Raw genomic sequence first — 27,295 nt, 5'->3', positions numbered from 1 at the left:
CCGGCAGCGGAAGGGGTGACACGGTGGCCTGGGCCAGCTACCAGCCCTTTGTCACCCTCCATCCCAGTTCCGATCCCTTTCCATGGTGTCCGAGTGCCTCTTCTCCCTCATCAACGGCGATGACATGTTTGTTACCTTCGCTGAGATGCAACAGAACAGCTATTTGGTGTGGCTCTTCAGCCAGATCTACCTGTACACCTTCATCAGCCTCTTCATCTACATGGTCCTCAGCCTCTTCATCGCCCTCATCACCGGCTCCTACGAGACCATCAAGGTGAGGCCAGCCCCGGGTGTTTAGGCAAAGCTTCATGGCTTGGTTTTTTCTTTTTTGGGTGGGGTGGGGATCCTGTTCCCCCTCACCCGAGGGTTTCACCTTCCCCGTTTCCCCGCAGCACCAGTGCGAGGGCGAAGCGCCCGTCTCCCAGCTCCACGCCTACATCGCCCAGTGCAAGGACAGCCCCAAATCCGGCAAGTACCGTCGCGACAGCGCCTCGTCCTGCTCCATCTTCTGCTGCTGCGAGCGGTGAGTGGGCGGTGCCGGGGGCTTGTTCGGGGAGGGGGGCACTTCTGGCTGGTGGGTCGGGGCTGGCTACGCTCTGCAGCCCCCTGTTACCTACCCCGCTCCCTCTTCCGTGCTGGGAGAGGAGGTTTTACGGCTGTGTTTGCTGCTGGCTCCTCGTATGTGGCCGATCCCACGTGGATCATGATTTCCAGCCCCTCCCTGTGCTGGTGAGTCTCTTGCCAGCGCCTCAAAATACCTCTGTGTCGGCGGGGACCCCTCCGCGTGGGTATAACCAGGGTACGTGGGCTCCCTGCGTCCTTCCCCGTTGCTCTGTGCTTCCCACTCCGCTCATTTCTGGGGTGTGGGGAGCCTCTCTTCAGCTCCAGCTGGGTCTTGTCTCAAAAATCGAAGCCACCTTCCCCAAATTCGTCGCGTTTCCCCCCCCTCCCCGTTACCGCGAGCGCTGTCTCCCCGCAGGGCTTCTCTGCAGGACAACGCGCTGCTGGTGAATTGAGGGAGGAGCCCTCGGCGCAGACCCTCGGGGGCACGAGGGAGCGGTGCCCCGTGCTCCCCCCTGGACCCGAGCGCTTTTAATTTATTTTATTATCAGCTTTTACTGGCTCGGGGCCTGGAAGGAGCGGGGAGGGAGGGCGCGCATGTCTCCTGCACCCGGGGAGTGCTGGATGGACGCTTGTGGCCCTGTTGTTGTTTCATGACGGACCTTGGCCTTGCTGCTCCTGATCCTGAGCTGCAGAGTCCCTCGAGGGCTGAACGTGGGCCTTGCAACCCCTTGGATGTGTTTTAGGGGGGCAGCTTGGAGTCCTGTGGCCCCACAGATCTGTTCTGGGAGGGCAGCCTGGAGCCTTGCAACCCCTCGGGTGTGTTTGGGGGGCTCATCCCGGAGCCCTGCAACCCCTCGGGTGTGTCTGGGGGGCTCATCCCGGAGCCCTGCAACCCCTCGGGTGTGTTTGGGGGGCTCATCCCGGAGCCCTGCAACCCCTTGGGTGTGTTTGGGGGGCTCATCCCGGAGCCCTGCAACCCCTCGGGTGTGTCTGGGGGGCTCATCCCGGAGCCCTGCAACCCCTCGGGTGTGTCTGGGGGGCTCATCCCGGAGCCCTGCAACCCCTCGGGTGTGTTTGGGGGGCTCATCCCAGAGCCCTGCAACCCCTTGGGTGTGTCTGGGGGGCTCATCCCAGAGCCCTGCAACCCCTCGGGTGTGTTTGGGGGGCTCATCCCGGAGCCCTGCAACCCCTCGATGTGCTGGGGATGTGGCCGAAGCCTCATCCTAAAGCCCCCTGGTCCCTTGGCTGCATTGGGGACTCGTCCCCAAGCCCCGTGGCTGTGTCGGGGACTTGTCCCTACCCCGTCCCCGAGCCCTACAGTCCCCTGGCAGTGTCAGAGATGGGCCTGGGGCTTCGTCCCCGAGCCCCCCGGCCCCTCGGCTGTGCTGGGGACTTGTCCCTGCCCTTGTCCCCAAGCCCTGCGGCAGCATCAGGGACTCGTCCCCAAGCCCTGCGGCCAGTTCGGGGGCAATTTCTAGGCACAAAGGGGCTGCAGCAGCTCCCCGTGACCCCCCCCCAGCTCCCCCTGTCCCTCTCCAGCTGGGATCGGGGCAGCGGGGTGCCTCGGAAGGGGTCCCTCATGGGGCCGGTGGTTTGGGCAGAGGGCCGCTGTCGTGCCCCAGAGCTGTTTACGTGCTGCGGGACGGGTCAAGGGCATGTTTTGTAACCAGAGGAGCAGCTGCTCCCGGCTGGAGCGGGGCCAGCGGCCGCTCGCACCAGGCACCGCTGCCTCCGCCTGCCTTGCCGGCACCTAAAAAAGGCCAAATTTAACCCCAAATCGAGGGCCCGACAATGGTGGGGGTGTTTGATGTTCCTAATGCCTCTTTCATTCATGGACTGAGCTGTGGCTGGTCTCGGCTCGCGTGGGGGTTGCTCGCCCTGGGTTTTGCTCCCTGTTTTGGGTGGTGGGAAGGGAGTTGTGGCCCAGGTGGGGTCCCAGTAGGTGCCCCCATGGTGGGAGAATAAAGCGCCCTGGGAGAACAGTGGGTCTGTGCTGCTGTGGGACCCCCTGCGCCGGGGTGGGGGGTGGTTGGGTGCCATCACCCTGGGGTGTGCATGGGCACAGGGGTGGTAGTGTTACTGTGGGTGCTGTCACCCTGGGGTGCCATGGGGGATAGGGCTGGCGGCGGGGCCATGGGTGCTGCCACCCTGGGGTGCCATGAGGCTGGAGGGGGGAGCGGGTGCCACCCTGGGGTGCCCATGGGGACACAGGGCTGGTGGCGGGGCCATGGGTGCTGCCACCCCATGGGGCTGGAGGGGGGGGCCATGGGTGCCACCCCGGGGTGCCATGGGGCTGGACGGGGGGGGCCGGGTGCCACCCCGGGGTGCCATGGGGCTGGAGGGGGGGGGGGCCATGGGTGCCACACTGGGGTGCCATGGGGCTGGAGGGGGGTGGTGGGTGCCACCCCGGGGTGCCATGGGGACACAGGGCTGGCAGTGGGGCCATGGGTGCTGTCACCCTGGGGTGCCCGTGGGGACACGGGGCTGGTGGCGGGGCCATGGGTGCTGCCACCCTGGGTGCCATGGGGCTGGGGGGGGAGGGGTGGGTGCCACCCCGGGGTGCCCATGGGGGGGACAGGGCTGAGGGTGCTCTCCGGTTCCCATCCCTAGGGACACACTCCGCCCAGATTTGGGGTCCCCACCCCATCCCCTGCCACTCCCAAGATGGCGCCTGTGCTCCCACCAAGGCACGCGCACACCCGCGCCGTCGGCCTGTGATGAGATCACCCCGCGCCACACCCAAGATGGCGCCCGCCCGCCTCCCTGCTCCAGCCCTCTCGCCTGACCTTCCCAACATGGCGGCGGTGGCGCGACGCGCTCTCCGCCCAGCCGCGTGACGTCAGTGCGAGAGGCGGGGCGGCTTTAAAGGGACCATGACCCCGCGGGGGCCGCCGCTACCGCCGAGGCCGGAGCGGGGTGCGGGGCGGCGACCGGCGGCTGGTGAGTGCGGGGGGGTGGGGGTGGGTGGGTCCGGGGGGGCATCACCGGCCCGGGAGGGGGTTTGCGGGGTCAGCACCGGCTTTGGGGGGGCCCGGGCGGGTCCAGGTCTGGATTGGGGGGGGAGCAGAACCTGTCTAGGGGGCAGTTTGGGGGAGCAATACCCCCCGGGGGGGCAGCAATACCCCCCGGGGGGGCAGCATTAGCCCTTGGGGGGAGAATGTTAGCCTGGGGACGGGACAGTAACGCCCGGGGGTGGGGGGCTTAGGGGTGGAAGCATCAGCCCCCCATTTACCGGGGGGACACACACGACACGCTATTAGTCTGGGGAGGGGGCAATATCAGCTGTGGGATGAACTGGGGGGGCAATATGGGGAGTGGGGGAGCAATATTAGCTTAAGGAAGGGGGCAATTATAGCCTTGGGAGGGGTAGTAAAGTCGGGGGGGGGGGATAGAACCAGCTGGGGGGGTGATGGGGGCTGGGGAGGGGGCAATAGCAGTCGGGGGGGATGATGGGGGGCAATACTGGCCGCAGGGGGGCAATACCAACTAGGGGGGGCACTATTGTCCCGAGAAGGTACAGTTTGGGGGGTTAGATTGCCCTGGGGAGGGGCAGAACCAGCCGGGGGGGGGGAAGTAATATTGGGGGGGCAGGGGGGCTGATGGGGGCAAGGGGGGGCGGTGGTCACCCATGGGGGGGGGGGTGTCACCGGGCCCCAGCACCTCCCTCACCGCAAACAGGGTGCCGGGTGCTGGCGCTGTGCTGTGACGCTCGGCTGCGTGTGTCCCTCCCCCACCCCCCACCCCAGCCTGTCCGTGGGGTGGCCGCGATGGCGGGGGGGTGTGGGGGGTGTGACATGTGCCAGCCTCCGTGTGACGTCCCCGCTCCAGCGCCCGCTGATGCCACCATCACCTCCCTGGGGTGTCCTTGGGAAGGACGGTGGTGACAGTGGCGGGGTGGGGGACACACAAACACGGGTGACACACGGGTGACACACGACACACCGGGGCTGGGCCCGGTGGTGGCACCGCCGCTCGGGGGACCCTCGGGGTGATGTCGGCGATGGGTGACAGCGGCCGGTGGCCTCGGCGCGGTGACCAAGGCTGTCGCAACGGAGGGTTCCTGCTAACACTTCCTCTCCCCGCCGGGGAGGGGACACTGAAGTCCCCAAGGGGGGTGGGGAGGACACACACTGAAGTCCCCTCCTGGCTGCTCGATGTCCCCGAGCACCTTGGGGACACCCTGGGGACGCCCCAGGACCCTCCCGGCTCCCTCCCACACCCCATCACGCAGCAAATCGAGGCCAAACTCAACCCCCGGTGGAGTTTTCCCCGCCGCGGGGACGTCACCCTGTTGTCACCGGTCCCTCGATGGCCATCGTGGGTCACCGTGTCACAAATCTCTCATTTTTGTTACCATTTTCCCCCCCCGTTTTCGCAGGTTTTTGCATGGGCAGAGCCCCACCGCAGCCATGGGGCAGAGCGAGTCGGAGCCGCAGGAGGAGGCGGAGGTAGGAAACGTCACCGTAGCTGGGCAGGGGTGACAGTCACCCCGGCGTGTGGCCCCCTCCCACCCTGGGGGGGGGCTCAGCTGTCCCTTTGTCCCCGCAGGATGCGTCCCTGACGGCCGTGCTGCCCAAGCTCTTTGCCGAGGAGCAGCTCCCCACCGGCGCGGTGAGCACCCCAAGGGGACACAAACTTGTCCCCACATCCCCAGGGGACAGTGTCCTGTTCCCTGATACTCTTGAGCACCCCCAGGGGACACAAACTTGTCCCCGTGTCCCCAGGGGACAGTGTCCTGGTCCCTGATACTCTTGAGCACCCCAAGGGGACACAAACTTGTCCCCACATCCCCAGGGAACAGTGTCCTGGTCCCTGATACTCTTGAGCACCTCCAGGTGACACAAACCTGTCCCCGTGTCCCCAGGGAACAGTGTCCTGGTCCCTGATACTCTTGAGCACCCCCAGGGGACACAAACTTGTCCCCACATCCCCAGGGGACAGTGTCCTGGTCCCTGATACTCTTGAGCACCTCCAGGTGACACAAACTTGTCCCCGTGTCCCCAGGGAACAGTGTCCTGGTCCCTGATACTCTTGAGCACCCCCAGGGGACACAAACTTGTCCCCACATCCCCAGGGGACAGTGTCCTGGTCCCTGATACTCTTGAGCACCCCAAGGGGACACAAACTTGTCCCCGTGTCCCCAGGGAACAGTGTCCTGGTCTCTGATACTCTTGAGCACCCCCAGGGGACACAAACTTGTCCCCGTGTCCCCAGGGGACAGTGTCCTGGTCCCTGATACTCTTGAGCACCCCAAGGGGACACAAACTTGTCCCCACATCCCCAGGGAACAGTGTCCTGGTCCCTGATACTCTTGAGCACCTCCAGGTGACACAAACCTGTCCCCGTGTCCCCAGGGAACAGTGTCCTGGTCCCTGATACTCTTGAGCACCTCCAGGTGACACAAACTTGTCCCCGTGTCCCCAGGGAACAGTGTCCTGGTCCCTGATACTCTTGAGCACCCCAAGGGGACACAAACTTGTCCCCGTGTCCCCAGGGGACAGCGTCCTGGTCCCTGATACTCTTGAGCACCCCAAGGGGACACAAACTTGTCCCCGTGTCCCCAGGGACCAGCTTCCCAATCCCTGATGCTGTTGATCCCCTCCCGTCCCTCCATGTCACCAGGGTGGCAGTGCCATCGGTCACCCCCTGCACTCGTCCCTGTCTCCTGGGGGGCACCAGGGACTGTGTGGGGACCCCCCCGCTTCTCCCTCCGTAGGTTCTGGGGGCGATGCTCGGCCTCGGCCTCTTCACCGTCATCATCGCCGCCGCCATCGTGGTCCTGGTCCGCCGTCTGCGCCTTAAGAGTGAGTGGCAGCGGTGCGGTGGCCTCGGGGAGAGGGGGTGACAGGGCTGCACCCCGTTAACGTGTCCCCCTCGTGCTCCCCAGAAATACCCATGCAGGGGACGCCGAAATACCGCTTCCGAAAACGGGACAAGATGCTCTTCTACGGCCGCAAGATCATGCGCAAGGTGACGCTCGGGGTGGCAGCGGGGGTGGCTTCGTGGTGTCCCCGTCGGGTGACACCCCAGCTTGGTGTCCCCAACCCCAGGTCTCCCAATCCACCTCCTCCTTGGTGGACACCACCATTTCCAGCACCTCACGGCCCCGGATGAAAAAGAAACTCAAGATGCTCAACATCGCCAAAAAGTGAGGGGCCGCCAGCGGCGGGGGGCTGGGGGGAGGGCGGTGGTGGCCGTGCCCCGACGTCACCGCGTTGTCCCCAAGGTTCCTGCGCATCCAGAAGGAGCTGCCCACGCTGCAGCTGAAGGAGCCGCCGCCTTCGGTGCTGGAAGCCGACTTGACCGAATTCGACGTAGCCAATTCCCATCTGCCCTCCGAGGTTCTCTACATGCTCAAAAATGTCCGGTGAGGCTCAGGATCGGGCCCCTGGGAGGGGGTGGGGGGCATCAGGATCTGGCCCCTGGGGGGGGGGGCATCAGCAGGATCCGGCCCCTGGGGGGGGGGGGGGGGGGCATCAGGATCGGGCCCCTGGGGGGGGGCGGGCATCAGCAGGATCCGGCCCCTGGGGCGGGGAGGCATCAGGATCGGGCCCCTGGGAGGGGGTGGGGGGGCATCAGGATCCGGCCCCTGGGGGGGGGGCGGGTGTCAGCAGGATCCGGCCCCTGGGGCGGGGGGGCATCAGGATCAGGCCCCTGGGAGGGGGTGGGGGGGCATCAGGATCGGGCCCCTGGGAGGGGGTGGGGGGGCCTCAGGATCCGGCCCCTGGGGGGGCGGGCGTCAGCAGGATCCGGCCCCGGGGGGGGGGGGGGGGGGAATCAGGATCCGGCCCCTGCGGGGGGGTTCAGGATCTGGCCCCTGGGGTGGGGCGTCAGCAGGATCTGGCCCCTGGTGGGGGAGGGGTGTGTCAGGATTTGGCCCGTTGGGGGGGGAGATCAGGCCCCAGGGTCAGGATTTGGCCCCAGGGGGTTCAGGGTCCAGCCGTGGGGTCAGGATTTGGCCCCAGGGGGTTCAGGATCCATCCCTGGGGTCAGGATTTGGCCCCAGGGGGTTCAGGATCCATCCCTGGGGTCAGGATTTGGCCCCAGGGGGTTCAGGGTCCATCCCTGGGGTCAGGATTTGGCCCCAGGGGGGTCAGGATCCAGCCGTGGGGTCAGGATTTGGCCCCAGGGGGGTCAGGATCCAGCCGTGGGGTCAGGATTTGGCCCCAGGGGGGTCAGGGTCCATCCCTGGGCTCAGGATTTGTCCCCAGGGGGTTCAGGGTCCAGCCGTGGGGTCAGGATTTGTCCCCAGGGGGTTCAGGATCCAGCCGTGGGGTCAGGATTTGGCCCCAGGGGGTTCAGGATCCATCCCTGGGGTCAGGATTTGGCCCCAGGGGGTTCAGGGTCCAGCCGTGGGGTCAGGATTTGGTCCCAGGGGGGTTCAGGATCCAGCCGTGGATTCAGGATTTGGCCCCAGGGGGTTCAGGATCCATCCCTGGGGTCAGGATTTGGCCCCAGGGGATTCAGGATCCATCCCTGGGGTCAGGATTTGGTCCCGGGGGGTTCAGGGTCCAGCCGTGGGGTCAGGATTTGATCCCAGGGGGGGTCAGGATCCATCCCTGGGCTCAGGATTTGATCCCAGGGGGGGTCAGGATCCATCCCTGGGCTCAGGATTTGGCCCCAGGGGGGTCAGGATCCAGCCGTGGGGTCAGGATTTGGCCCCAGGGGGTTCAGGGTCCATCCCTGGGGTCAGGATTTGGCCCCAGGGGGTTCAGGGTCCAGCCGTGGGGTCAGGATTTGGCCCCAGGGGGTTCAGGGTCCAGCCGTGGGGTCAGGATTTGGCCCCAGGGGGTTCAGGATCCAGCCGTGGGGTCAGGATTTGGCCCCAGGGGGTTCAGGATCCATCCCTGGGGTCAGGATTTGGCCCCAGGGGGTTCAGGGTCCAGCCGTGGGGTCAGGATTTGGTCCCAGGGGGTTCAGGATCCAGCCGTGGATTCAGGATTTGGCCCCAGGGGGTTCAGGATCCATCCCTGGGGTCAGGATTTGGCCCCAGGGGGTTCAGGATCCATCCCTGGGGTCAGGATTTGGCCCCAGGGGGTTCAGGATCCAGCCGTGGATTCAGGATTTGGCCCCAGGGGGTTCAGGATCCATCCCTGGGGTCAGGATTTGGCCCCAGGGGATTCAGGATCCATCCCTGGGGTCAGGATTTGGCCCCGGGGGGTTCAGGGTCCAGCCGTGGGGTCAGGATTTGGCCCCAGGGGGTTCAGGATCCATCCCTGGGCTCAGGATTTGGTCCCGGGGGGGTCAGGATCCATCCCTGGGGTCAGGATTTGGCCCCAGGGGGTTCAGGATCCAGCCGTGGGGTCAGGATTTGGTCCCGGGGGGGTCAGGATCCATCCCTATGGTCAGGATTTGGCCCCAGGGGGTTCAGGGTCCATCCCTATGGTCAGGATTTGGCCCCGGGGGTTCAGGATCCATCCCTGGGGTCAGGATTTGGCCCCAGGGGGTTCAGGATCCAGCCGTGGGGTTCAGGATTTGGCCCCAGGGCCAGGATCTAACCCTGGAAACCCTCTCTAAAGGGAGGCCGGGCCACTACACTGAAGGATGCTCTGCTCTGCATCCCCATCGCCCTGGCAAGCGGCCCCTGGGGTGGCCCCAGAGGACCGGGGCAGGTCCCGGTGGGCTCCGTGTCACCCGCTGTCCCCCGTCCTTGTCCCTGTAGGGTGCTGGGCCACTTCGAGAAGCCGTTGTTCCTGGAGCTTTGCAAGCACATGGTTTTCCAGCAGTGCCAACAAGGTGACTACGTTTTCCGTCCCGGCCAGCCCGACACCAGCATCTACGTGCTGCAGGATGGCAAGTTGGAGCTCTTCCTCACCGAACCGGTGCGGGGACGGGGACCAGAGGGGGACAGGGCCACGGCAGGGGGATGGGGACGCTCTGTGGGGGTGGGGGAACGGGGGTGGAAAGAGCAAAGCGGGTTGTCCTTCGCAGGATGGGAAGGAGACGGTGATGAAGGAGGTGTTCCCTGGGGACAGCGTGCACAGCCTGCTCAGCATCCTGGATGTCATCACGGTACTGGCGTCGTGGCTGTCCCCAACACCCCCCCGTGACACGTTGTGGTTGTCCCCAAGCTCCCTAAGCCTGATTTTGGCTGTCCCCAAACCTCACAGGACGGTTGTGGTTGGCCCCAAACCCGCTCATGGCCATCCCCAAACCTCCTAAGCGTGAAGATGGCTGTGCCCAAGCACCTCCACGCCAACCATGGCTGTCCCCAAGCCCCACCAGCCTGACTACAGCTGTCCCCCAACCTTCCCAGGCCAACCGTGGTCATCTCCAAGCCCCACCTGTAGCCCCCAGGCCCCTCCAGCCCAACTGTGGCCGTCCCCAAGGCCAAACGTGGCTGTCCCCAGGCCCCACCAGCTAGCACTAAGCACCTCCAGCCCAACCTTGGCTGTCCCCAAGCTCAACTGTGGCCATCCCCAAGGCCTGCCAGCTGGCCCCAAACCCTCAAGCCCCACCAGCTGTCCCCAAACCCATCCAGTGTGTCCCCAAGCCATTCAGCCCAACCGTGGCCACCCCCAAACTTCTCCAGCCCAACCGTGGCCACCCCCAAACTTCTCCGACCCAACCGTGGCCACCCCCAAGCTTCTCCAGCCCAACTGTCCACCCCCAAGCTTCTCCGGCCCAACCGTGGCCACCCCCAAGCTTCTCCGACCCAACCGTGGCCACCCCCAAACTTCTCCAGCCCAACTGTCCACCCCCAAGCTTCTCCGACCCAACCGTGGCCACCCCCAAGCTTCTCCGACCCAACCGTGGCCACCCCCAAGCTTCTCCAGCCCAACTGTCCACCCCCAAGCTTCTCCGGCCCAACCGTGGCCACCCCCAAGCTTCTCTGACCCAACCGTGGCCACCCCCAAGCTTCTCCGACCCAACCGTGGCCACCCCCAAACTTCTCCAGCCCAACCGTGGCCACCCCCAAACTTCTCTGACCCAACCGTGGCCACCCCCAAACTTCTCCAGCCCAACTGTCCACCCCCAAGCTTCTCCAGCCCAACCGTGGCCACCCCCAAGCTTCTCCGACCCAACCGTGGCCACCCCCAAGCTTCTCCAGCCCAACTGTCCACCCCCAAGCTTCTCCAGCCCAACCGTGGCCACCCCCAAACTTCTCCAGCCCAACTGTCCACCCCCAAGCTTCTCCGGCCCAACCGTGGCCACCCCCAAGCTTCTGCGGCCCAACCGTGGCCACCCCCAAGCTTCTCCGACCCAACCGTGGCCACCCCCAAGCTTCTCCAGCCCAACCGTGGCCACCCCCAAGCTTCTCCAGCCCAACCGTGGCCACCCCCAAGCTTCTCCAGCCCAACCGTGGCCACCCCCAAGCTTCTCCAGCCCAACCGTGGCCATCTGCAGGCCCAACTGGCCAAAAGCCCAGTGCCACCAGCAGGTTTTACCAGTCCCCAGCTGCCACCACCCGCCATCCATGGCCGGGCTGGACCTCCCCATGCCGGCAAGGCCACCAACACCGTGGCATGTCACCTAGGGCCACCAGCGACCATACCGGACGGTGTGTGCCCGGGCAGCCGAGGACTCCACCGTGCTCCGGCTGCCGGTCGAAGCCTTCTCTGCCGTCTTCGAGAAGTACCCCGAGAGTTTGGTGCGCGTGGTGCAGGTGAGTTGGGGTTGGGGGGCCATGGGGGGGGGTCCCTCGAGGTGGAACCTGATGGGTTCTTGTGTGTCCCCCCCAGATCATCATGGTGCGCCTACAGCGTGTCACCTTCTTGGCTTTGCACAACTACCTTGGGTTGACGAACGAGCTCTTCAGCCATGTGAGTTCGTGCCGAAAACGGAGGGGTCGGGCCAGATTTGGACCCACCCCACCCCTACCCCCCACCCCAGCCCCACCGACGTCCCCCTTTGCAGGACATGCAACCCCTACGGCTCTTCCCGCAACCCGGCCACGCCGCCCGCACCAGCCCCGTCCGCCACGGCAAGCGGGGGCTCAGCGGTGCCGATGAGGGCAGGGAGCCGGGTAAGAGCCGGGAAGGGGGTGTGCGGGGACTCCCCCCACCCACTCCCCCCCGTCATCCCGCACCCGCCACCCTGCGGGGCTCGGCTGTGGGTGCTCAGGGTGGTCTTATCCCACAGCCGACCCGCTGAAAGCCGGAGGCCTGGAGACCCCTGCGGTGCCACCGCCACCCTTGAGCCGCTGCATCTCCATGCCGGTGGACATCTCCGGTGGGTCGGAGTTGGGGGGGTGGTCCCCAGGATCATGCAGCACCCCCTGCCCTGGGGTTGTGTATCCCCCTCCGCAGGTTGTGCATTGACCCCCTAAGGGTCAAACACCCTCCCCCCTCCCAAGGCTTGTGCCTCCCCAGGCTCATGCATCCCCCTCCCCAGGGCATTCTATGCCCCCAGACTCATGCATCCCCCTCCCCAGGGCATCCTATGCCCCCACCAGGCTCATGCATCCCCCTCCCCAGGGCATCCTATGCCCCCAGACTCATGCATCCCCCTCCCCAGGGCATCCTATGCCCCCACCAGGCTCATGCATCCCCCTCCCCAGGGCATCCTATGCCCCCAGACTCATGGATCCCCCTCCCCAGGGCATCCTGCCCCCCCAGGCTCATGCATCCCCCTCCCCAGGGCATCCTATGCCCCCAGACTCATGGATCCCCCTCCCCAGGGCATCCTGCCCCCCCACACTCATGCATCCCCCTCTCCAGGGCATCCTGCCCCCCCAGACTCATGCATCCCCCTCCCCAGGGTATCCTGTGCCCCCCAGGCTCATGCATCCCCCTCCCCAGGGCATCCTATGCATCCCCCTCCCCAGGGCATCCTATGCCCCCCCCCAGGCTCATGCATCCCCCTCCCCAGGGCATCCTATGCATCCCCCTCCCCAGGGCATCCTGCCCCCCCAGGCTCATGCATCCCCCTCCCCAGGGCATCCTGCCCCCCCACACTCATGCATCTCCCTCCCCAGGGCATCCTATGCCCCCAGACTCATGCATCCCCCTCCCCAGGGCATCCTGCCCCCCCACACTCATGCATCCCCCTCCCCAGGGCATCCTGCCCCCCCAGGCTCATGCATCCCCCTCCCCAGGGCATCCTGCCCCCCCAGACTCATGCATCCCCCTCCCCAGGGTATCCTGCCCCCCCCAGGCTCATGCATCCCCCTCCCCAGGGCATCCTGCCCCACCAGGCTCATGCATCCCCCTCCCCAGGGCATCCTGCCCCACCAGGCTCATGCATCCCCCTCCCCAGGGCATCCTGCCCCACCAGGCTCATGCATCCCCCTCCCCAGGGCATCCTGCCCCACCAGGCTCATGCATCCCCCTCCCCAGGGCATCCTGCCCCACCAGGCTCATGCATCCCCCTCTCCATGGCATCCTGCCCCCCCACACTCATGCATCCCCCTCCCCAGGGCATACTGCCCACCCCAGCCTCATGCATCCCCCTCCCCAGGGCATCCTATGCCCCCAGGCTCATGCATCCCCCTCCCCAAGTCATGCACCCCCCACCCCCCCACTCTTGTGCTTTCCCCTCCCCCCAGTGTCGTGTACCCCCCAGGTTATGCATCCCCTTCCCCAGTTTATGTATCCCCTACCCACCCCTGTGCTCATGCATCTCCTCCACCCCAGGCACCCCCACCCCACGCTCGTGCATCACCCCCTCCCCGTGCTTGTGCATCCCCCCCCACCCCCAGCATCCCCGTCTCGGACACTGGTGACCCTCCCCGGTCCCCTCCCTCACCCATCGTAGGCATCCAGAGGGGTCCCCGTTCCGACTTCGACATGGCCTACGAGCGTGGCCGCATCTCGGTGTCACTGCAGGAGGACAGCACTGGCGCCTTGGCCGCCTTCTCCAGGGTAAGGCTGGATCTGGCAACACCACACCCACCCAAGCCCTCCCCGCCGGGGTGGCCGCGGACGGGCGCCGGAGCTGGTCCGTCTCCCCGCAGTCCGTCTCGCACGAGCCCAAGGAGCGCAAGTCGGTGACGGTGGAGGAGCAACCGTCTGGTGTCTACCACTACAACTACTGCGAGGATGATTCGGCGGCCGGCGACTGTCCCTTCGGACCCTACCAGGGCCGCCAGACCAGCGCCATCTTCGAGGCCGCCAAGCGGGAGCTGGTCAAGCTCATGAAGGTGGAGGTGAGGGCAGAAAAAGTGCCGACGCGGGGGAATTGTGGCTTCGCAGTGGTCCTCTGTTGCGTTGTGGTGGGTTCCTGTCGCTTCGTGGTGGTCCCTCATGGCTTCGTGGTGGCCCCTTGTCGCTTCGTGGTGGCCCCTTGTCGCTTCGTGGTGGCCCCTTGTCGCTTCGTGGTGGCCCCTTGTCGCTTCGTGGTGGCCCCTTGTCGCTTCGTGGTGGCCCCTTGTCGCTTCGTGTTGGTCCCCAGTTGCTTCATGGTGGGTCCCTGTGGTCTTTTGGTGGTCCCCCATCACTTTGTGGTGGGTTCCCATCTCTTCATGGTGGTCCCCATGGTCTCATGGTGGTCCCCCAGCTCCTTGTGGTGGTCCCCCATACCTTTGTGATGGGTTCCCATCTCCTCATGGTGGTCCCCATGGTCCCATGGTGGTCCCCCAGCTCCTTGTGGTGGTCCCCCATACCTTTGTGGTGGGTTCCCATCTCCTCATGGTGGTCCCCATGGTCTCATGGTGGTCCCCCAGCTCCTTGTGGTGGTCCCCCATCACTTTGTGGTGGGTTCCCATCTCCTCATGGTGGTCCCCATGGTCTCATGGTGGTCCCCCAGCTCCTTGTGGTGGTCCCCCATCACTTTGTGGTGGGTTCCCATCTCCTCATGGTGGTCCCCATGGTCTCATGGTGGTCCCCCAGCTCCTTGTGGTGGTCCCCCATCACTTTGTGATGGGTTCCCATCTCCTCGTGGTGGTTCTCATGGCCTCCTGGTGGTCCTCTGTCTCCTCATGGTGGTCTGCCATCGCTCTGTGGTGGGTTCCCATCTCCTCATGGTGGTCCCCATGGCCTCATGCGATACTGTTCTTCCCTCTAGGACCCTTCTCTCCTCAACAACCGTGTCTTGCTCCACCACGCCAAAGCCGGGACGGTCATTGCCCGTCAAGGGGACCAGGTGGGTCTGGGTTTCAGGGAGCTGATGTGGCCTCTTGCTCCCCCCCACCCTACGTTTCCATGGGGCGCTACTCTTCCTGCTCCTGCCCTGTTGGGTGGTGGGTGGCAGGAATGATCCCCAGAGCCATCTGGAGGGTGCAAAACGCCCTGTGAAGAGGACCAGAAGAAAGCGGAAGCGGTGCTGGTGGGGACCCCTCACGCCTGGGGGGTCGCAGGCGGCCCCCGACGGTGATAGGGTGCCGTTCTGGCAGGACGTGAGCCTCCACTTCGTGCTGTGGGGCTGCTTACACGTGTACCAGCGGATGATCGACAAGGCGGAGGACGTCTGCCTCTTCTTGACGCAGCCGGGCGAGATGGTGGGACAGTTGGCCGTCCTCACCGGCGAGCCCCTCATCTTCACCATCAAGGCCAACCGTGACTGCACCTTCCTCAAGATTTCCAAGTCGGACTTCTACGAGTGAGTCCCGGCACCGGTGGAGGAGGTTTGAGGCAAAGGCTTGATGCCAAAGGGGATTCCTGTGGTGAGCGCTGCGGTTGGCATCTCTCGGGGCCACCACCGTGTCCCCCAACTGCTGTTGACCCGTAGGATCATGCGGGAGCAGCCCAGCGTGGTGCTGAGCGTCGCCCACACCGTGGCTGCCCGTATGTCACCCTTCGTGCGCCAGATGGACTTCGCCATCGACTGGATGGCAGTGGAGGCCGGCCGGGCGCTCTACAGGTGCGTACCAACGGGTGGGTGCCCGCCTCAGCTTGGTGAGGACCCCCGTGGCAAGGGGCTGAGGTCCCACTGGTGGTCTCCCCCAGGCAAGGTGACAAGTCAGACTGCACCTACATCGCGCTCAACGGGCGTCTCCGCTCCGTCATCCAGAAGGGCAGTGGCAAGAAGGAGCTCATCGGGGAGTACGGCCGCGGGGACCTCATCGGCGTGGTGAGAGCCGTGTCGGGGCCAAGCGATGGACGCGCTATACGTCTTGCCGATACATCTTGGCTATCTGTCTTGTTCTCCAGGTGGAAGCCCTCACCCGGCAGCCCCGTGCCACCACGGTCCACGCGGTCCGGGACACGGAGCTGGCCAAGTTGCCTGAGGGCACCTTGAACAATATCAAGCGCAGATACCCCCAGGTACCCCCAGCTCCCCATCCCGGGATCTGCACCCTCTTCCCATGGAGCGTGGCCCCATGTGCCCCCCAAACGGTGGCTGTGATACTCGTTAAAACCAGCTTAAATTAAGGAATTAAAGATGTGATTAAGAGCGGTTGGAGGAGAAGGGCTCATGTGCTAAAGGGTTGTCCCTCTTGAGGTCCCCAAGGATGGGTGGTGGCACCCAACAAGGCATGTGGGACACCAGTCTGGGGGGGTTAATGAGTCTCCGGCTTGGGAAACCCTGCCAGATCCGATGGCCATCCTCATCCTCGTCCCTGCAGGTTGTCACCCGCCTCATCCACCTCCTGAGCCAGAAGATCTTGGGAAACCTTCAGCAGCTCCGCGGGCCCTTTGCAAGTAGGTCCCAATGGGTTTGGGGGCGTGGGTGTGCCCTCGCCGGGGCTGGTGGCCATCATCAGAGCAGCGTGTGGAAAGTGTCCACCACCCCAGCGTCGCTGTCCACGCAGGCTCCGGCTTGGGCATGGCCTCCAGCTCAGAGCCCACCAACCCCACCAGCAACCTGTCGACGGTGGCGGTGCTGCCGGTGTGCGATGACGTGCCCACGGCTGCCTTCACGCTGGAGCTCAAGCACGCGCTCAACGCCATCGGTGAGTGCCAGTGCAGAGGCGACCACAGCACGGTGGTGGCCGTAGCGTGGAGGTGACCATGGTTCTGTGGCACGCCAGTGACCTGGTGTGGTGGTGATCGCAGCCCCATGGAGTGGAGATAGCCATGGTCCTGTTGTGGGTGCCGTGGCATGGTGACCATCACGGTCTTATGGCATGACGGTGACCACAGCATGGTGGTCACCACAGCCCCATGGCATGGTGGTGACCATGGCAATGACCACAACCCGATGGCACATTGGTGACCACGGCAATGACCACAGACCCATGGCACATTGGTGACCATGGCATGGTGGCGACCACAGCCCCATGGCATGGTGGCGACCATGGTGGTAACCCCAGACCCATGGCATTGTGGTGACCATGGCAATGACCACAGCCCTATGGCATATTGGTGACCATGGCATGGTGGCAACCACAGCCCCATGGCATGGTGGTGACCATGGCAATGACCACAGCCCTATGGCATATTGGTGACCATGGCATGGTGGCAACCACAGCCCCATGGCATGGTGGTGACCATGGCAATGACCACAGCCCTATGGCATATTGGTGACCATGTCATGGTGGTGACCCCAGCCCCAAGGCATGGTGGTGACCATGTCATGGTGGTGACCACAGCCCCATGGAACAGTGGTGACCATGGCACGGCAATGACCACAGCCCCATGGCATGGTGGTGGTGACCATGGCAATGACCACAGCCCAGTGGCATGGTGGTGACCACAGCCCCATGGCATATTGGTGACCATGGCATGGTGGCAACCACAGCCCCATGGCATGGTGGTGACCACAGCCCCATGGCATATTGGTGACCATGGCATGGCAATGACCACAGCCCCATGGCATGGTGGTGGTGACCATGGCAATGACCACAGCCCCATGGCAGGGTGGTGACCCCAGCCCCATGGCATGGTGGTGACCATGGCAATGACCACAGCCCCATGGCATGGCGGTGACCATGGCACGGCAATGACCACAGCCCTGTGGCATGGCGGTGACCACGGCATGGTGGTGACCACAGCCCCGTGGCATGGTGGTGACCATGGCACGGCAATGACCACAGCCCCATGGCAGGGTGGTGACCCCAGCCCCATGGCATGGTGGTGACCATGGCAATGACCACAGCCCCATGGCATGGCGGTGACCATGGCATGGCAATGACCACAGCCCCATGGCATGGTGGTGACCATGGCACGGCAATGACCACAGCCCTGTGGCATGGCGGTGACCATGGCATGGTGGTGACCACAGCCCCGTGGCATGGTGGTGACCATGGCACGGCAATGACCACAGCCCCATGGCGTGGTGGTGACCATGGCAATGACCACAGCCCTATGGCATATTGGTGACCATGGCATGGTGGTGACCACAGCCCCATGGCATGGCGGTGACCATGGCAATGACCACAGCCCTATGGCATATTGGTGACCATGGCATGGTGGTGACCCCAGCCCCAAGGCATGGTGGTGACCATGTCATGGTGGTGACCACAGCCCCATGGCATATTGGTGACCATGGCATGGCAATGACCACAGCCCCATGGCATGGTGGTGGTGACCATGGCAATGACCACAGCCCCATGGCAGGGTGGTGACCCCAGCCCCATGGCATGGTGGTGACCATGGCAATGACCACAGCCCCATGGCATGGCGGTGACCATGGCACGGCAATGACCACAGCCCTGTGGCATGGCGGTGACCACGGCATGGTGGTGACCAGAGCCCCGTGGCATGGTGGTGACCATGGCACGGCAATGACCACAGCCCCATGGCAGGGTGGTGACCCCAGCCCCATGGCATGGTGGTGACCATGGCAATGACCACAGCCCCATGGCATGGCGGTGACCATGGCACGGCAATGACCACAGCCCTGTGGCATGGCGGTGACCACGGCATGGTGGTGACCACAGCCCCGTGGCATGGTGGTGACCATGGCACGGCAATGACCACAGCCCCATGGCGTGGTGGTGACCATGGCAATGACCACAGCCCTATGGCATATTGGTGACCATGGCATGGTGGTGACCACAGCCCCATGGCATGGTGGTGACCATGGCAATGACCACAGCCCTATGGCATATTGGTGACCATGGCATGGTGGTGACCACAGCCCCATGGCATGTTGGTGACCATGGCATGGCAGTGACCATGGCATGTCCATCACCACAGCCCCATGGCACACGAATAACCATGTCCCCACCTTTCCCAGGTCCCACGCTGCTCCTCACCAGCGACATCATCCGTGCCCGTCTCGGCTCCTCAGCGCTGGACAGGTAACTCCCCTTGGGAGGAACCTCACTGGCGACCCACCACCGTGCCGCCGGCTGATCCCTCCATCTTCGCAGCATCCAGGAGTACCGCCTGTCGGGGTGGCTGGCGCAGCAGGAGGACATCCACCGCATCGTCCTGTACCAAACCGACTGCACCCTGACGCCGTGGACCGTGCGCTGCATCCGTCAAGCCGACTGCATCCTCATCGTAGGGTTGGGCGACCAAGAGCCGGCACTGGGAGAGGTGAGGTGGAGGGCAAGCGGTGGTGGGACAACATGCGCCGGGTGGCTGATGGCTTCTACAGCTGGAGCAGATGCTGGAGAACACGGCGGTGCGTGCGCTGAAGCAGTTGGTCCTCCTACACCGCGAGGACGGTCCCAGCCCATCCCGCACCGTTGAGTGGCTCAACATGCGCAGCTGGTGCTCGGGCCACCTCCACATCAAGTGTCCCCGTCGCGTCTTCTCCCGCCGTAGTCCCACCAAACTGGTACGTGTGTCTTTCTGGGTGACCTTGGTGGCCCACCACCGTCCTCGTCACCCATTGTCCGTCCCGTCCGCAGCGGGAGATGTATGAGAAGGTGTTTGAGAAGAGCGCCGACCGGCACAGCGACTTCTCCCGGTTGGCGCGGGTCCTCACCGGCAACACCATCGCCCTTGTCCTGGGTGGCGGCGGAGCCAGGTGGGTGCCGTGCTGTGGCAGGATGCGTCCCGGCACGGTGGGGCTCCCGCTGTCGCCCATCCTCCTCTTTATTTTCTCCGTCCGCCCAGGGGTTGCTCCCACATCGGGGTGATCAAGGCGATGGAGGAGTCGGGGATCCCCATTGACATGGTGGGTGGCACCTCCATCGGCGCCTTCATCGGGGCGCTCTACGCCGAGGAGCGCAGCGCCGTCCGCACCAAGCAGCGGGCGCGCGAGTGGGCCAAGGTGGGTGCCGTGGCAGGTCCTCCACCCCAGCGAAGGCCCTCCCTGCCTGTGGCCAGCCCTGCCCAGGGTGTTCCTAAAGCACCTTCCTCCTCCTTCACCTCCTTCCTCCTCCTTCACCTCCTTCCTCCTCCTCCACCTCCTTCCTCCTCCTCCACCTCCTTCCTCCTCCTCCACCTCCTTCCTCCTCCTCCACCTCCTTCCTCCTCCTTCACCTCCTTCCTCCTCCTTCACCTCCTTCCTCCTCCTTCACCTCCTTCCTCCTCCTCCACCACCTTCCTCCTCCTCCACCACCTTCCTCCTCCTCCACCACCTTCCTCCTCCTCCACCACCTTCCTCCTCCTCCACCACCTTCCTCCTCCTCCACCACCTTCCTCCTCCTCCACCTCCTTCCTCCTCCTCCACCTCCTTCCTCCTCCTCCACCTCCTTCCTCCTCCATCTCCTTCTTTCCTTTCCTTCTGCTGCTGCTGCTGCTGCTGCTTTCTCTTTTCTATTCCTCCTCCTTCCTCCTCCTTCTTCATCCTTCTCCTTCTCCTTCATCCTTCTCCTTCCCTTTCTTCCTTCTCCTCCTCCTTCTCGCCGCCTTATTCATACTCCTCCTCTTCCTCCAGTGCATGAACTCAGTGTTCGAGACTGTCCTGGACCTCACCTACCCCATCACCTCCATGTTTTCGGGTTCAGCCTTCAACGCCAGCATCAACAAGGTTTTCCAGGACAAGCAGATTGAGGTGCGTCACACAGACGTCCCCCAGGGCTGCACCCACCCATGGTGGGGTGGGGGTGGGGTCCGACCAGCTCCCCACCCACCCACCAACGTTCCCACAGCGTCACCCGCCCCATCTTGTCCCCGCAGGACCTGTGGCTGCCCTACTTCAACGTCACAACCGACATCACGGCCTCGGCCATGCGGGTGCACACGGATGGTAAGAGCTCCCCCGGGGAGCCGGGGAAGCTCTCCGGTGCCACCACATGCCCCCCCCTTGTGGGTACCCTCCTCACCGGCACCCCAAAACGGTGTCGCTGCCCCACGGGGGAAGGGTTGCCACGTGCCGAGGGCAGGAGGCCTCCTGGCATGGCAAGGAAAGGGCTTGGGGGGCTCATGGTGAGCCCGGGCAGTGGTGGCTTCCCAGAGCCACCCGGTGCTGGTGACCCCACCAGGCTCAGCTCCCCGTGGGGGTCTGGCTGTGCCCCACATTCTCAGTGGGGTTGGGGGCAGAATCGGGGTGCGGAGCCGCATCCTGACCCTCCCCCCGAGCATGCATGTCACCCCTAACATCTGCTCACCACTAACCCCAGTAACCCACACTCACGGCATGTGGAGCACGGGGACGCGGTGGCACTGCTGGGGATGCCACGGCGGTGGTGGGGATGACGTCACGGTGGTGGTGGGGATGACGTCACGGTGGTGGTGGGGATGACATCACGGTGGTGGTGGGGATGACGTCACGGTGGTGGTGGGGACGATGTCACGGTGGTGGTGGGGACGATGTCGTGGCGGTGGTGGGGACATCACGGTGGTGGGGACGTCGCGGTGGCTGCCCCTCCTCCTTGCCTGGTGTCGGAGCTCACCTGGGACATTGAGCCGTCCACGGGGGCGCACGCGGCGGCTCGTAAGCGGCCTGGCTCTCGCTCTGCCTGCTCTTCTGGCCTCTAACGCCAACTAATCCCCGCTCACCACCCCTAACCCTCCGGCGAGCATCTCGCCCGTCCACCCGTCCCCACCCTGGCATGGCCGAGGTGCTTTCCCTTGGTCTTGGGGCCGCCAATGTCCCGCTGGCACGTGCCAACATCCTCGGTCACCTACCGCCGGGTCCTCGGGCATATCCCGTCACCCCCCCACCCCCCGTGGCCGTGACCGTGTCCTCTCCCTCCGGCAGGCAGCCTTTGGCGCTACGTCCGAGCCAGTGCATCTTATACCCCCTACCTGCCTCCGCTCTGCGACCCCAAGGACAGCCACTGGCTCGTGGACGGCTGCTATGTTAACAATGTCCCAGGTCAGCATCTCGCTCGCTGGGGCCACCGGCCTCCCAAAATAAAACACGCCCCCCCACCCCCCCCCCCACCCCGCCAAAAACCACGTCCCATCCCAAGTTGAGCCACCTGGGATTTGCGAATGGCCGGTCAGAGCGCACGACGGGTTCCTCTGCCACCCGTGGGTGCCCGACGGGCACCCGTGGGGTGCAGACGTCCCCAGGCAGGGGCGAGGGGCAGCCCCCCACCCCGGGGCGGGTCTCGGGCAGGCCGTGCTCATTGCGTTTGTTCCCGCCGGCGCAGGCTCGCTCTGGCGGTACGTGCGAGCCAGCATGACCCTTTCTGGGTACCTACCGCCACTCTGCGACCCCAAGGACGGCAACTTACTGATGGATGGTGGTTACATCAACAACCTGCCAGGCAAGTAGCAGCTCAACGCCGTCACCGTCACTGCCCAACCGGGGGCGGCAGCCAAGGCGGCGCCGGGTCTGGCCCCAGGGGCGGTGGCGGGCGGTTGGGTGGGGGCTGCATGGCCACCACGAGACGGGTCCTCAATGGATGGCGACGCTGAGGTTGGATTTAGGACATCTTGCTTGGTTTTCCGTCTTCATGGTGTCTTTGTTGTTGGGGCATCTTCATCCTCTTTCACGCACAAAAAGGGTTCAGCCATCTTGCATCATGTCTTGGTGTCCTCAGTACCGGGCGGCTTCTGAGGGCATCTTCATATTTCTTCATAGGCAAGATGCGTCCCTTCATCCTGCATCATCTCTTGGTGCCTTTAGTGTTGGGCATCCTCTCAGGGCATCTTCATCCTCCTTCATGTGCCAAAAAAGTCACAGTCTTGTGTCTCTTGGTGTCATCAGCACCAGGTGGCTTCCCAGATCATCCTTCTTCCCATACAAAACATACCTCTCCATCCTGCCTCATCCTCTCCGGGTGTCCTCAGCACTGGGAGCCCTCCTAGAGCCTCTCCATGCTCCCTATGTGCCAACCACCTTCCTCCATCCTGCCTCATCCTCTCCGGGTGTCCTCAGCACTGGGAGCCCTCCTAGAGCCTCTCCATGCTCCCTATGTGCCAACCACCTTCCTCCATCCTGCCTCATCCTCTCCGGGTGTCCTCAGCACTGGGAGCCCTCCTAGAGCCTCTCCATGCTCCCTATGTGCCAACCACCTTCCTCCATCCTGCCTCATCCTCTCCGGGTGTCCTCAGCACTGGGAGCCCTCCTAGAGCCTCTCCATGCTCCCTATGTGCCAACCACCTTCCTCCATCCTGCCTCATCCTCTCCGGGTGTCCTCAGCACTAGGAGCCCTCGTAGAGCCTCTCCATGCTCCCTATGTGCCAACCACCTTCCTCCATCCTGCCTCATCCTCTCCGGGTGTCCTCAGCACTGGGAGCCCTCCTAGAGCCTCTCCATGCTCCCTATGTGCCAACCACCTTCCTCCATCCTGCCTCATCCTCTCCGGGTGTCCTCAGCACTGGGAGCCCTCCTAGAGCCTCTCCATGCTCCCTATGTGCCAACCACCTTCCTCCATCCTGCCTCATCCTCTCCGGGTGTCCTCAGCACTGGGAGCCCTCCTAGAGCATCTCCATGCTCCCTATGTGCCAACCACCTTCCTCCATCTGCATCGTCCTCTCCTGGTTTCCTCAGCACTGGGTGTTCTGCCAGGGCATCGCTGTCCTCCGGCAGGTACAGACCACCTCCCTCCATCCCACACCACCTTTTGGTGTCCTCAGCATCGAGTCCTGGGGCATCTTCAAGCTTCGTCCTATGTAAGCCACCTTTGTCCATCTCACGTCATCCCTTCTTGTTGTTCTAAGCTCCAGGTGCCTCCGTTGGGCCTCTCTGTCCTCCTCCACCTACAAGACACCTCCATCTGTCTTGTACCAGCTCGTGGTGTCTTTGACACCAGGTGCCCTCCATGCTTTTTCACAGGCACGCCACCTCCCTCTGTCTCACACCATCGCTCGGTGGCCCTGGCTGCCTTCCTGGGGCACCTTCACGCGCAACCCGCCTTCATCCATCCCCCCTCATCTTCTCCTGGTGGCCTCAGCACCGGACCGTCTCCTGGAGTATCTCCGTCCTCGTTTGTGTGCAACCCACCTCCTGTCATCTCAAACTGCCTCTTGGTGTCTCTGACACGGGGTGCCCTCCCCGCTCCTTCCCACGCACAGCACCTCCCGCCCTTTCAAACCATCTCTTGATGCCTCGTACCCCACCAGAACATCGCCGTGCTCCTTCCCGTGCAGGCCACCTCCCTCCATGCTGTGTCACCGCCTGGTGTCCGTGGCACCGGCTGCTCTCCCAGGACATCTCCATCCTTCTTCCCGTGCAGGCCACCTCCCTCCATGCTGCACCGCATTGCGGTGTCTTTGATACTGGGTGGCCTCCTACGGCCTCTTCATCTCCCCTCATGTACAAGCCACCATATCCATCTTGCACCGTATCTTGATGTCCTCAGCGCCAGGCGCCCTCCTGGAGCATCGCCGTCCTCCGCCGTGTCAAGCCATCTCCATCCACCTCACATCATCTCCTGGTGTCCTCACCAGTGGTGGGTGGGAGGGTTCCTCCTGGGGCATCTCCACGCTCCTTCACATCCCACCACAGCTGCTGCAACTTGCCTGTGCCCTCCCATCGCCCCAGCACCGCTCTGCTCCCCACCAGCATGTCCTGCTGCTGGGCTCCTGCCCCCAGCTCCAGCACCCATGGGACACTGCTTGTCCCACCCACGAGCCCCAGCATGGCTTTGCCATCCAGCCTGGGCTCGGGGACGATCCCTCGCCCCCATTTCCCGGCGCCACCTCTTCTCACCACGGGTTCAGATGGGGGGAAACGGTGACGCTGCCGACCCAGCTTCTTCCTTCCCCGCCCCGCAGCCGACATCGCCCGCAACATGGGTGCCAAGACGGTGATCGCCATCGACGTGGGCAGCCAGGATGAGACAGACCTGTGCAACTATGGGGACAGCCTGTCTGGCTGGTGGCTCCTCTGGAAACGTCTCAATCCCTGGGCTGAAAAAGTCAAGGTGAGGGACCGGTGGGACATGAGGACGCTGGTGAGATGGGGCGGGCAGGGTGCTGAGCACCTTGTCCTCGCAGGTGCCCGACATGGCAGAGATCCAGTCCCGCCTGGCCTACGTGTCGTGTGTGCGGCAGCTGGAGGTGGTAAAGTCCAGCTCGTACTGCGAGTACATCCGCCCCCCCATCGACTGCTTCAAGACCATGGATTTCGGCAAGTTCGACGAGATCTACGTGAGTTGGGGGATGGAGAGGCTGGTGAGGTGGCCTGGACCTTCGGTTAGGGTGCCTCTGGCCATCAGTGGCGTGCCCCAATCCATTGATTGGGGTTCTCCAGCCACCAGGTGGGGTGTCCTGGCCACTAATGGGGAGCCCCAGGTGTGGGCTGGGGTGCCCTTGCCATCCGTTGGGTGTCCAGGGTATGAATGGGGGGTCCTGGCCATCCAGTAGGGTCACCTAGAAATTAATTGGGTGTCCCAGCCATCATTTGGGGGTGCTCTGGTCCATCGGTTGGGGTGTCCTGACCATTGATGGGGTGCCCTGGCCATCAGTTGGGTGCTTAAGCCATCATTCAGGTGCCCCAGCCATTAACAGATTGACTGGACCATCATCTGGGGGTGCTTGAGCCACCATCTGGGGTGCTTGGGCCACCCGTTGCTGTGTCCTGGCCATTATTTGGGGTGCGTGGGCCATTGTTCTGGGTAGCCAGGTCATCATTTCAGGCTCCCTGACCATCAGTTGGGCTGCCTGGGCCATTGGTTGGGGTACCCAAGCCTTTGGTTGGGTGCTTCAGCCATCAGTGGGGTACTCTTGGCCATCATTTGGGGTGTCCTGATGAGGCTGAGCATCCCAGTCATCATTTGGGGTATCCTGGCCATCAGCTGGGTGCCCCAGCCATCAATCAGGTGTCCTGGGCCGTCGGTTAGGATGTCCTACCTATGAGTTGGCTCCCTGGGCTGTCACTTGGGGTGCCCCAGGCCATTTTTTGGGGTGCCCAGGCCACTGGTGGTCTACAGCCGCTCTCCCCGCAGGATGTGGGGTACCAGCATGGCAAGGTGGTCTTCGATGGCTGGAGCCGGGGTGACATCATTGAGAAGATGGTGAAGGACCGGCGTTCGGCTGACTTCTATGAGAGCAAACGCATGGACGTGAGCAGCGGGTGGCACCGGGGGCCGCGGGGGGTGGTGGCTGCCCTGGGACCCACCCCAGGACATCCTGGGATGGGCCACCCTCGCCCTGGCACCCTGATGGTTTTTTGTTTCCCCTGGCCCCGGAGCCATCTTCAGGGAGCAGCAGCTGGCCTGTCCCTTGTCCCCTCTGCCTTTCCAATGTCCTTCTAGCCCTCCTAGTGCAGCTTGTCCCCCCTAGCGTCCTTCTGTCCCGCACCGGCATCTTCCTGTGGCCCTCCAGCCTGCTTCATCCCCCTGTCCCCTTGGTCCATCCTCCTGTCCCCTTCTTGGTCCATCCTCACGTGGTTTGGTCCATCTCGTTTCCCCCACCATCCCCGTGTCCCCTCCTCGGCCCAGCCTCTTGTCCCCTTGGTCCGTCTCCTTTCCCCACTACCCTGGTCCATCCTCCTGTCCCCTTCTTGGTCTGTCCTCATGTGGCTTGGTCCATCCTCGTGTCCCCTTGGTCCATCTCCTGTCCCTCACTGGCATCACCCTGTCCTCTTCTTGGTCCATGTTCTGTCCCTCTCCCCATCATCCTTTTGTCCCCTTGGTCCGTCTCCTTTCCCCACTACCCTGGTCCATCCTCCTGTCCTTTCCTTGGTCCATCCTCTGTCCCCTCTTCGGTCCATCCTTGTGTGCCTTTTGGTCATCTCCTGTCTCCCCCAGCATCCTCGTGTCCCCTCCTTGATCTATCCTCGTGTTCCCTTGGTCCATCTCCTGTCCCTCACTGGCATCCTCCTGACCTCTTCCTGAGGCATCTCCTGTCCCCCTCCCCATCATCTTTTTGTCCCCTTGGTCCATCTCCTGTCTCCCCCAGCATCCTCGTGTCCCCAGCTTGGCTAATCCTTCTGTGTCCCATCCCCCCCGCCCCCCATCCTTGTCCCCTCCTTGGTCCATCTCCTGTCCCCCTGGTCCATCTCCTGTCACCCTGGTCTCCTTTTGTCCCCCTCTCTGTGTCCCCTTCTGTCCTTACCCATCTCACACCCCTCCTCCTGCCCCCCTCCATCCTCACCCCCCTCACCCATGGCGGGGGGCTGCTCGGGGGGCCCCCCTATTTCCTCCCGTAGGTGCTCACATGCCCCAGCGCCGGCTTCACCGACCTGGCGGAGATCGTGTCCCGCATCGAGCCCGCCAAGCCATACTTGTCCGACGGATACGCGGACGGTGAGCTGGGGGGGGGGGGTCCTGGGGTGCGGGGCCGGATCTGGGTCCAGGGCCTGAGCCTGCCCCCCATCTTGCTCCCCCAGAGGAGTCCGACTACCTCACCGAGTACGAGGACGAGGGGCTGGAGCCAGCGCAGGGCGAGGAGGATGCGTTCGCCCCTTCCGAGTGGGCCAGCGCCAGCACCTTGGATGCTGTGAGTGCCCCCCCGCCACGGAGACCCCCCCCAAACGAGGAGCCCCTGGCTTTGGGAGCCCCTGAGGGTGCCCTGCTGCTATGCACAGGGCCACGGAGACCCTCCAAAATGGGGTGCCCCTGGGTGTGGGGGCTCTAAGGGTGCCCTGACCCTGTGCACGGGGGTATGTGGCCATGGACACCCTCCAAACTGGGCTGGAGCCTGTGGGTGCTGCACCGTGTCCCCCTCCCAGT

General features: G+C 64.2%; 2 protein-coding genes across 14 annotated transcripts in view; both read left to right on the top strand.

Moving 5' to 3' along the window:
• Nucleotides 1-3,450, top strand: part of MCOLN1 (mucolipin TRP cation channel 1) — a 9,130-nt gene extending 5,680 nt beyond the window's left edge. The window contains exons 12-14 of one of the 2 annotated variants that reach the window (XM_064437182.1): nt 68-274; nt 393-523; nt 3,175-3,450. In XM_064437182.1, the coding sequence (XP_064293252.1) occupies nt 68-274; nt 393-523; nt 3,175-3,349 (513 nt within the window). In that variant the 3' untranslated portion in view covers nt 3,350-3,450. Of the gene's footprint in view, nt 1-67; nt 275-392; nt 524-979; nt 2,545-3,174 lie in introns of those variants that run through there. The other variant, XM_064437183.1, reaches the window with a different exon arrangement.
• Nucleotides 3,404-27,295, top strand: part of PNPLA6 (patatin like phospholipase domain containing 6) — a 24,751-nt gene continuing 859 nt past the window's right edge. For 2 of the 12 annotated variants that reach the window (XM_064437152.1, XM_064437151.1), the window contains exons 1-36: nt 3,404-3,504; nt 4,943-5,012; nt 5,113-5,175; nt 6,281-6,368; nt 6,452-6,534; nt 6,615-6,712; nt 6,791-6,931; nt 9,227-9,386; nt 9,496-9,576; nt 11,042-11,170; nt 11,247-11,327; nt 11,422-11,530; nt 11,647-11,736; nt 13,261-13,367; nt 13,460-13,651; nt 14,509-14,586; nt 14,837-15,042; nt 15,172-15,303; nt 15,390-15,513; nt 15,594-15,707; nt 16,010-16,085; nt 16,196-16,336; nt 18,565-18,628; nt 18,701-18,869; nt 18,931-19,113; nt 19,187-19,305; nt 19,395-19,551; nt 20,161-20,277; nt 20,403-20,472; nt 21,427-21,543; nt 21,824-21,940; nt 24,396-24,544; nt 24,618-24,770; nt 25,568-25,684; nt 26,773-26,869; nt 26,953-27,062. In XM_064437152.1, the coding sequence (XP_064293222.1) occupies nt 4,974-5,012; nt 5,113-5,175; nt 6,281-6,368; nt 6,452-6,534; nt 6,615-6,712; nt 6,791-6,931; nt 9,227-9,386; nt 9,496-9,576; nt 11,042-11,170; nt 11,247-11,327; nt 11,422-11,530; nt 11,647-11,736; nt 13,261-13,367; nt 13,460-13,651; nt 14,509-14,586; nt 14,837-15,042; nt 15,172-15,303; nt 15,390-15,513; nt 15,594-15,707; nt 16,010-16,085; nt 16,196-16,336; nt 18,565-18,628; nt 18,701-18,869; nt 18,931-19,113; nt 19,187-19,305; nt 19,395-19,551; nt 20,161-20,277; nt 20,403-20,472; nt 21,427-21,543; nt 21,824-21,940; nt 24,396-24,544; nt 24,618-24,770; nt 25,568-25,684; nt 26,773-26,869; nt 26,953-27,062 (4,071 nt within the window). In that variant the 5' untranslated portion in view covers nt 3,404-3,504; nt 4,943-4,973. Of the gene's footprint in view, nt 3,505-4,942; nt 5,013-5,112; nt 5,176-6,280; nt 6,369-6,451; nt 6,535-6,614; nt 6,713-6,790; nt 6,932-9,226; nt 9,387-9,495; nt 9,577-11,041; nt 11,171-11,246; nt 11,328-11,421; nt 11,531-11,646; nt 11,737-13,260; nt 13,368-13,459; nt 13,652-14,508; nt 14,587-14,836; nt 15,043-15,171; nt 15,304-15,389; nt 15,514-15,593; nt 15,708-16,009; nt 16,086-16,195; nt 16,337-18,564; nt 18,629-18,700; nt 18,870-18,930; nt 19,114-19,186; nt 19,306-19,394; nt 19,552-20,160; nt 20,278-20,374; nt 20,473-21,426; nt 21,544-21,823; nt 21,941-24,395; nt 24,545-24,617; nt 24,771-25,567; nt 25,685-26,772; nt 26,870-26,952; nt 27,063-27,295 lie in introns of those variants that run through there. The other 10 variants (XM_064437154.1, XM_064437153.1, XM_064437155.1 and 7 more) reach the window with 10 other exon arrangements.

Source organism: Phalacrocorax carbo, chromosome 30, assembly GCF_963921805.1.
Source record: "Phalacrocorax carbo chromosome 30, bPhaCar2.1, whole genome shotgun sequence".
In the NCBI taxonomy this organism is placed as follows: Eukaryota; Metazoa; Chordata; class Aves; order Suliformes; family Phalacrocoracidae; genus Phalacrocorax; species Phalacrocorax carbo.
This window is presented reverse-complemented; position numbering and strand designations above follow the sequence as displayed.